The sequence below is a fragment of the Phasianus colchicus genome, chromosome 17, assembly GCF_987193195.1.
Source record: "Phasianus colchicus chromosome 17, bPhaCol1.hap1.1, whole genome shotgun sequence".
Classification (NCBI taxonomy): domain Eukaryota; kingdom Metazoa; phylum Chordata; class Aves; order Galliformes; family Phasianidae; genus Phasianus; species Phasianus colchicus.
In genome coordinates, this window is record NC_143452.1 from 10,534,669 (window position 1) to 10,543,306 (window position 8,638).

The 8,638-nt window shown below is 48.9% G+C and overlaps 1 protein-coding gene across 2 annotated transcripts; it reads left to right on the forward strand.

Annotated features, from left to right (window-relative positions):
- The first annotated feature begins 1,069 nt into the window (after nt 1-1,069).
- Nucleotides 1,070-8,605, forward strand: MAPRE1 (microtubule associated protein RP/EB family member 1). 2 transcript variants are annotated; one of them, XM_031588496.2, is made up of 7 exons: nt 1,070-1,212; nt 1,608-1,731; nt 3,910-4,055; nt 4,892-5,096; nt 5,698-5,807; nt 6,477-6,629; nt 6,957-8,605. In XM_031588496.2, exons 2-7 carry the CDS (start codon nt 1,611-1,613, stop codon nt 7,011-7,013), a joined length of 792 nt encoding a protein of 263 aa, XP_031444356.1. In that variant the 5' UTR covers nt 1,070-1,212; nt 1,608-1,610; the 3' UTR covers nt 7,014-8,605. The 2 variants fall into 2 exon arrangements, with proteins under 2 accessions (XP_031444356.1, XP_031444363.1); XM_031588503.2 differs by having other exon boundaries at nt 4,892-5,081.
- Nucleotides 8,606-8,638: the final 33 nt, after the last annotated feature.

Genomic DNA, 8,638 nt, shown 5'->3' on the forward strand with positions numbered 1-8,638 from the left:
TGATAGAATTACTTTTCTAGTTAGGGAGATACTGTTTTATGCGTTCGGCTGTAGTTTACAGATATTCACTACGTCCTTTTCCAAGCATTTCCCTTTTTTTCCTGACATTTCAAAATCCTGCTGAGTGGGTTGAATGGTTACACTGGGGCTGGGAAATCGGGCTGCAGTGGCCGGAGGGGAAAATGTTCTGAGAATAAGTGCATGGTGTGGGCAGGGCAGGCAGTGTTGCCACCCCCTGCTGTCACCCAGCAGCAGCCAAGGTCCACAGGTGCCACTGGGATGCCCATCCTTCTGCCATCCCATTCAATGAGTTTTGTTTCTTGAAGCCACGTGGGCTCCCCTCAGTCGCATCCTCCGTTTCATGTGCCGGATCTCACATCCCTTCCTGTCTGATCAAAAGAAAAATAGAGAAAAAAGGACCTGGGGAAAGCAAACAAAGATAAAAGGGGAACGAGAACGATCCTGGCATTAAGCTGACTTGATGAGAATCGCAGTAGACAAGTCTTCCTTGGAACGCTGCCTTTTATGGTGTGCTCATAAACACGTTGCGAGGAGGTAGATCTCAGAAATGCCTTTTTTAATGCTTTGTAAAGGTTTCTAACTCTCCCTGGTGCTATTTTTTTAGTTAAAGGATTTTTGATGTCCAAAGTTTTGTGGGTTTTTATACAATCTTTTAAAATAAGAGGAAAAGAAAAAAAACAAAAACATATTGTTTTGCTGAATGTGTTTCATGTGGTGTTTTGGTTTGGTTTTTTTTGTACTGAGAACTCAAAATACGGTGCCTTGTCCGCGCAGTTCACCGATTTTCGTATGGGGAAAGGAAAGCGATGGATAATCTCGCGTGTGCCACGCAGCACTGCGGAATTAGAAGACTAAAAGCAGCGTTTCTGTACCAGCGGGCGGCGCGCATTGCGCGCACCGCGTTCATTCATCGCCGAGCTCTGCCGGCACGCGGCCTCCCGGCGAGCGCTAATGAATGGGCCGCGGAGTGGGCGGGGCTAGCGCGGCGCACCAATCACAAGCGAGTACTCAGAGAACTGGGCGGAGCCTCGCCGTGGCCCCGCCCCGCTTCACCCGCACGCCGCTCTTCCTGCGCTGCGGCCGCCGTGACGTTACGCGGGTGACGCGAGCGCGCCGCGTGCGCGTGACGTGGTCCCGGGCAGCGGGCGGGGCCGGTTTGAACGCGGAGGAGACGGGGCGAGAGTGGGGCAGGTAACGGGCCGGGAGGGGCCGGGTGGCCGGTGGGACGCGGGGTCGGGGTAGCCGGGTGCGGTGCGCGCGGGGCCGGCGGGCGCGGGGAGCTCGGGTGCGGTGTGCGGGGCTCGGCCTGGCTCCAGGCGCGCCCCTCCGCGGGGACCGCGCGGCGGAGGAGGCGGCGGGAGGAGGGAGGGGCGCGGGCCCTGCGCTGTGCTGCGGAGGCGTGCGGGCGGCCGTGTCCGCCGCGGTGCTGCGGGGCGGCGTCGCTTTGTGGCGCGGGTTCGCCCCGCGTGGTAGGAAGATCCGAGCGGGTGGTGCGGGGGGGGTAACGCTGCGTGCGGGGCTCCGAGCCGCGATGGGGCTGCGGCGTGAGCGGGTGCGGCGGTCCCACCCGCTGCTGTGTCTGGCAGAAAATGGCTGTGAATGTGTACTCCACGTCGGTGACGAGCGACAACCTGAGCCGGCACGACATGCTGGCGTGGATCAACGAATCCCTGCAGCTGACGCTGACCAAGATCGAGCAGCTGTGTTCAGGTGAGGGGTGCGGGGAGGGGCGTCCGGGTTCGGTCTGGGGCTGAGAGATGGCAAAGAGGTCCGTGGAAGCAGCCGTGTAGCTGTGCCTGTAATGGGAGTGGAGCTGTGGGCAGTGCTGGGCCTGCATTTGGTGTTATAATGGGGTTATGGTTTGCAGTTGTATTGAAATGGTTTTTAACAGTGAAAACATGATGGGAACGTAATGGGAAGTTATGATCTTCTGATCTGCTACAGCATAAGTGGGATAAGAAGAAATTAGGGTCAATGTGGAGAAAAGGCTCCTAAGAGAGGCTGTTTGCCAGGGGGGAAGCCAAGTGTTTAGCCTGCACGGGCAGGAGAAGTCCTGGAAGTGCAGTAAGGAGCATAAACGGATGTGATTCCTTATGGGGGAAAGCCACTGGGAGGTGCCTGCGGGTTCAGACAGGGCACAGAGGTGTGAAGGAACACACTGGTGGGTCTGCATTCACCCCTGGGAATTCCCACCCCCCCCTGTAGTGAAGGAGCACCTCAGGCTGACCCGGAGTCACTGTGAGCTGATCTGCCAGAGCTGAATATCTGGTGGTTGTGTGCAGCAAAAGGGGAAGTGCTGGTGCTCCAGAAATGAAGTCACATGTGAGCGTGCAGGGAGGAGTGTGTGGGAGGAGGCTGGGTGAAAGGAACAGAGCAATAATGGGCTGTGGGGTAACGCGGAAAGAAAAGCAAACCCAAGGCTAAGAAGGCAGCCTGGGTGAGAGGTGGTGATTTGAATAACTGCAGCAGGGAGATGAAAGGGCCTGGGTGAGAGGTAGGAGAGCATCTCGCACGGTGAGGTTGGAACAAGGCATTGGGGGCTGAACAAAAGGAGGCAAAAGTTTGTGTTTGGAGCTGGCAGTGCAGCGTGTGGCTGAGGAAGGAGCGTTCCCAAAGCTGGAGAGAAGGAGGGAACTCAGAATACACGTCAGGCAGGTATTTCTGGTGGCTTCTGTCTAATAAGGTGATGCAGGAAAAACTCTGGGGATGGAGGAAACTGAAGATCTGCAGCCACAAAGAGGAGAAGCGATGAGCACTGCTGGGCTGAACTCACTGTGCTCCACCTCAGTTTGGGGCCCAGGAGCTTTGCAGGGAGCTCAGGGCAACACAGTGCACTGCTTCTTGGCCTCCCTCAGACGTTTGCCACGCAGCTATTTGTTTTAGGTTAAGGCTCCTACTGCTCTCCGTGTCCTCTGAATTCTTTGATGTGGGGTGAGATGTAGCACTCCGAATGCTGTGCTTGTGTTGCTGATGACACACAGGTGTGCATCATCACTGCAGAGCAATAACGCAGTTTTAACCTGTCTTTGTGGGGTGTGTGTTGTGCAAAACCTCATCACTGTGCTTGAACCACATCCCCCTTGCTATTGCAGTGAGAGCTGAATCGAAGGACTTGAAGGATTTAAAATGAACAGGAGGAAATAGTGTCTTATTTCAGTTATCTGATTAAAGTGAGACTTAAGTACTGCTGAATGGTTTGAGTTGGAAGAGACCCATACAGGTCTCCTCCAACCTCTGCAGTGCGCAGGGACACCCACAGCTCCATCAGTGCTCACAGCCCCCCAGCCCAACCTGAGTGCCTGCAGGGATGGGGCACCCACCTCATCTCTGTGCCTCACTGTAAAAACCTTCTTTATGTCTCATCTAAACCTCCCCTCTTTTAGCTTGAAACCATTCCCCTTGTCTTATCACACAGACCCTGCTAAAGAATCTCTCTCCTCCTTTCTTACAGCCCCTCTAGATGCTGAAAGGAAATATAATTCAACTTACTTTACTTTCTTACTTCTGAGAGCACCTCAAACTTTGCAGCAAGTAAATAAGGCACTATTTTATTAACAACTAAACATAATTTTTAGGAGAATACTTTTTCCAGTTCTCCTCTATTAATGCTGATAAGAGCACTGATGCCCACGAGGGATGGAATGCCACGTTGTGTTGGATTTTTCCTCTTGGAATTACAGAGGTGTAACTGCTCTTGGGTACAAGAGCTCAAGACATGGGGCCAGACATTAGTTGTGCAGCTTGTTTACAGCCACACTTCCAAATCAGGCCAAGGGGTCCTGTCATCTCCTTTCTTCTGCTGGAGGGTTTGTGCAGTGGTGGAATGAGGCTGGGCAATGTGCTGATCATCTGTTGTTCATCATGGAATGGTGTTCTTCTCTCTCACAGGTGCTGCTTACTGCCAGTTCATGGACATGCTCTTCCCAGGTTCAGTAGCTCTCAAGAAAGTGAAGTTTCAAGCAAAATTGGAACACGAGTACATTCAGAACTTCAAGGTTCTACAAGCAGGTTTCAAACGAATGGGTGTTGACAAAGTAAGCTGGGTTGAAGTTGCTTCTCCTTGTTCCTGGGATCCAAATGGGTGGCGTGTACTTTCCAACCTGGGGGGGCAGGCTTTGATTGTTGGCTTGCAAATCTCACAAGTTTTGGTTCACACCTAAATGAATGCAATGTTTACTAGAGGAAAGGTTGGATTTGCAGTTTTTAATGCTGGAATAGTTTCTTCCATATTAACTCAGTTCAACTTATGTAGTGTTGACCAATGCTGAAACCTGAGAGATCACGTTTGAGCTTATGTGGCATGAAGCTGTTCCTAACAGTGCATCCCAATAACCTGTTGGTGTGGTGGTCTGAAGGATTTCCCATTCCTCTTTACCAGTGTGTGTTGTTCCACCAGTGAGAATGATGGGATCTTTGGCAAAAAACGTGTTTGGATCAAGTGAGTGCTGTGCTCATAGAAGAGTGCTTTATGGAGGTAGTAGTTATTGATGGCATGCTTGGTGCAGTGCAGAGCATTCCCTTGCTGAAGCTGCTCCCAATGAAGAGGGCATCTCGTGCTGTGTTGGCTGACAGCTCCAACATTGCATCTCTCCTCTTCCCCGGGGCCGTACCTGGAGCAGTGTGCCCAGAACAGGGCTGTGCTCACAGGGAATCAAATGGGGAATCAAGGGAATGCCTTCTGCCCACTGCCAGACCTCAGGCTCTCAACTCATGGCTTACAGGCAAGACTTCACGATTTACTGCTTTTTCTCCAGTATGAACAAAGAATTACATTTGCTTCCAATTTTAAAACCCTTATTATATAAGGCAGAGAGGTTCTTTCCCCTTACAACACGTTTTTATTATTTATTGTTATTTTTTTTTTCTCCAGATAATTCCTGTGGACAAACTAGTGAAAGGAAAATTTCAGGACAACTTTGAATTCGTTCAGTGGTTCAAAAAATTTTTTGATGCAAACTATGATGGGAAGGAGTACGACCCCGTGGCTGCCCGACAAGGCCAGGAGACAATGGCACCAAACCTCGTTGCTCCGGTGGTGAACAAACCCAAGAAACCTCTCGGTACTGGCAGTGCAGGTAGAAATGAGTTCAAGATGATCTTGAGCCTTGAAAAACTGAAGAAAATGAGGCTGGGTCACTGCATCAGTATCTAAAGGGGGTGGAAGAAAGAAGGGAACAGGCTCTTAAGCAGGGTCTGTGTGGTAGGACAAGGGGAGATGGCTTCAAGCTAAAGGACAGAGGTTTAGATAGGATATAAGGGAGAAGGTTTTGACAGTAAAGGTGGTGAGGCAGTGGCACAGAGAGGAGGTGGGTGCCCATCCTTGCAGGCACTCAGGTTGGGCTGGGGGGCTGTGAGCACTGATGGAGCTGTGGGTGTCCCTGTGCTCTGCACTGATGGCCTTTAAGGATCCCTTCCAACTCAAACCATTCCGTGATTTAAAATTGGTTTGTATGAAGATGTCTTATCTCAAATGCTGGGCTTCAGTCTCTGAGTGAGAAAATGGCAAGGGTTGGTGTCAGGAGGTGCTGAAGGCAACATGGCGTGGGGGGGTGAAGAAGGAACACTTCATAGGTGAACGTGTCTTCAAATTGTGACGTGCCTGGAAGGGGGGACCCCACCTCTGGGAGAGGAGGAGGGGGTGTTCTGAGAAGAAGTAACAGCACATTTATCTTGCAGCCCCACAGAGGCCCATTGTTGCACAGAGAACCCCAGCAACTCCCAAAGGCAGCACTGGGATGGTCAAAAAGGCTGCAGGAGATGATGAATCAGCAGGATTGATTGAGCAGGTGTGTTGTCAGAATGGCCTGGGGTACTGAGCTGGGCTTTGTGTTGGATGTATAGGTAGGTTTAATATAGGTTTAATAGCATGAAATGGCTGTGCTGGGGAGAGACAGATCACTTTCTTCTGTCTAGTAGGTTCATTTAAAATGGCTTAATCAGAAGCCTTCAGTATGGTGGCCTTGCTCTCCTGATAGCAGCAAAGCCCCCAGACATTTAAATCTGCTGTGTCCCATATCACACATAGCATTGCTTTCAAGTATTTCCACAGCTGTGTTGCAGCTATCACAGCATTCCAATGGAGCTATGAGCAGCTGCTGTGTCCCTGAAATGCTGAATGCAATGGAGCTGAGGCTGCCACCAGTGTGAGGGCTGTCCTGGAGGAATGTGGTAGCAGAGGAAGCTGCAAGCAGTTGGATTTTTACCCATGTCATGCAATAAGCCTTTAGAATTTCCATATGGTATTGCATGTGTTGGGCTGGGTGTTGGTTGTAGAAATACTCCAACTTGAGAAATAGGCCTCCTCTTGCCCTTGCAGCCTTTCCTTGATGTCTTGGTTACTTCTGAAGTGCTTTGCTTACAGTCACACCTCTGAGCATCTCGGGGGCCCCCACCTTTAGGATAGACACCTCTGCATTCTCTCTGGTGGGTAACTCATTATCGATTCCTGTGGGCAGATCAACGTGTTGAAGCTCACTGTTGAAGACCTGGAGAAGGAGAGGGACTTCTACTTCGGCAAACTGCGGAACATTGAGCTGATCTGCCAGGAGAACGAAGGGGAGAACGACCCAGTGCTGCAGAGGATTGTGGAAATCCTTTATGCCACAGATGTAAGTCATCCTCCCCTCCATCCTACCTCACTATGGGAAGCTATTTTTTCTACTTGTTTTCTACTTTTTTTTTTGTCCCCTTTAAATTTATGGCCAGACACCATTGTTATAATCAGGCCACAAGCATGGTTGGGTTCTCCTGAGGAATAGTATGAAACACAGAGGTCAAAGCTGAAAAAGTGAGTTTGGCACTGTGAGCGTGGTTGACTGAAGGGAACTTCGTTGTCGGGATCCGAAGTAGGAATAACAAAATGAAAGGAGTGTGCAGAGAGCTGGGAAGTGCTGGGGTGCTGGCTTCTCATCGAGCCCTCGTTGTGTTCCCTGCAGGAAGGCTTTGTGATACCTGACGAAGGAGCGCCGCAGGAGGAGCAAGAAGAGTATTAACAGACCACATACTGTACCAGCAGAGCAGCAACATCGGAATTCTGTGCCCCAGATCATGTGCTTAACTGTAAAATACTCCACTTTATTCTTAGAGGACTCACTGGTTTCTTTTCATAAGCAAAAAAAAAAAAAAAGTTACCTCTTCTTAAAGTGCACTTTGCGGAAGTTTCACTCTTTTTGCAGTGGGTTTGAGTTAGGAACTCTCTCTCACTCTGTAGCAGAGCAGTATTCACATCTAGGTGGTATATTTAGGGAGCAAGAGGCTGAACATTTGGAACTCGTTGGTTTGCTGGTAAACACTGGTTCGTGGAAAGACTTTTTTTGTACCTGAGGTGGTGTGTAGTAGAGAACATAAAGACTCTGACTCACGGAAAGATGGAGTTAATGTGAAATTGCAGCACGGAAATGATAATAAAAATGCCTTAAGAGTATTTAAAATATGCTTCCAAATGCCAAAATTGAAGTAATGTGACAGGAGATTTTATGTGCTTCATCCTGGGGAGATGCTCCGTTCCCCTCCCTGCTGTCCGAGGGGCTCTTAAACAAACCTCCATTCCTGCATAAAGCTGCTCACCGAGTGCTTAGTTCTCAATGAAATAGGCCTTAATGTTGCCTGTCACAAGATTAGAGGGAGTATGAACAGCTGAGACACATAAATTACCTTGAGGACTGCTAAAGCATTTTTTTTTTTCCTATGGCATTGTGGTTAATGGCTTTGCCAAAACGTACTGTGTTTTCTGTATTTAAAAAAAAAAAAAAGCTCCATAAATGAAAGCAGAGGGCGCCAGTCTTACTGCCCACGAGGTTCTTTTGAAGTACTTTCCTCCTTCCTGCTTGTTCTGTTTATTTCTGGTGGTGTGCTTAAGGCCTCGCACCCTTCCCCATCCCAAGGAGCTCTGATCCAACCCCGTGTTTGCAGCAGGGTTGGGCTGTGCAGCTCATAGAATGAAAGTGAATTGAGCACATGAGGATGATGATTTTCTCTTTTGTTTTCTATTTTTCTCAGCCCAGGGCTTGTCTAATAGTAACACTTGCCAGTTCAGTGGTCTTCTGGGGTCAAAACTAAGAGATGCTGGCTAACAGAGCTAATGTTATTGCAGAAAATACAGTACTGAGACTAACTTAAATATTAATATTTAAAGTACTTTCTTTAATTGTCCCTCTTTTTTTTTTTTTTTTTTTTTTTTTTGCTCTCATGCCCCCTCATTACTGTTGTGTTTGGCAAGATCCTGCAAGACTTCTGATTTCCCCTCCACTACTGAGATCCATCAGTCCTGTTGTGCTGTATTCATTCGTTCCTGGTGGTAGCTTGTCCTGAAACGTGTGTAGGAGAGCATCTTATGGTAATTGTTGTGTAGTGCATGAATCTTTGTGAAATTCAGAGAAAAACCCAAATTCAGTGAATGCCAAAAAAATGCAAGTATCCAGCCATTGTTTGAAATTGCAGTGGTGCTATTTCTCTTGTGGCCTTTTAGACTTTCGTTGCCCTAAAACTCCATTTTACTGAGAAAACCATATTTGACTTGGATTTTTTTCTTGACAGGGTTTTTCTATTTTAAGCAGTTTCTAAATAAAGTTCTGTATTTCAAGAGTGCCATGTCTGCTGGAGTGTCTCGTGCTTTCAG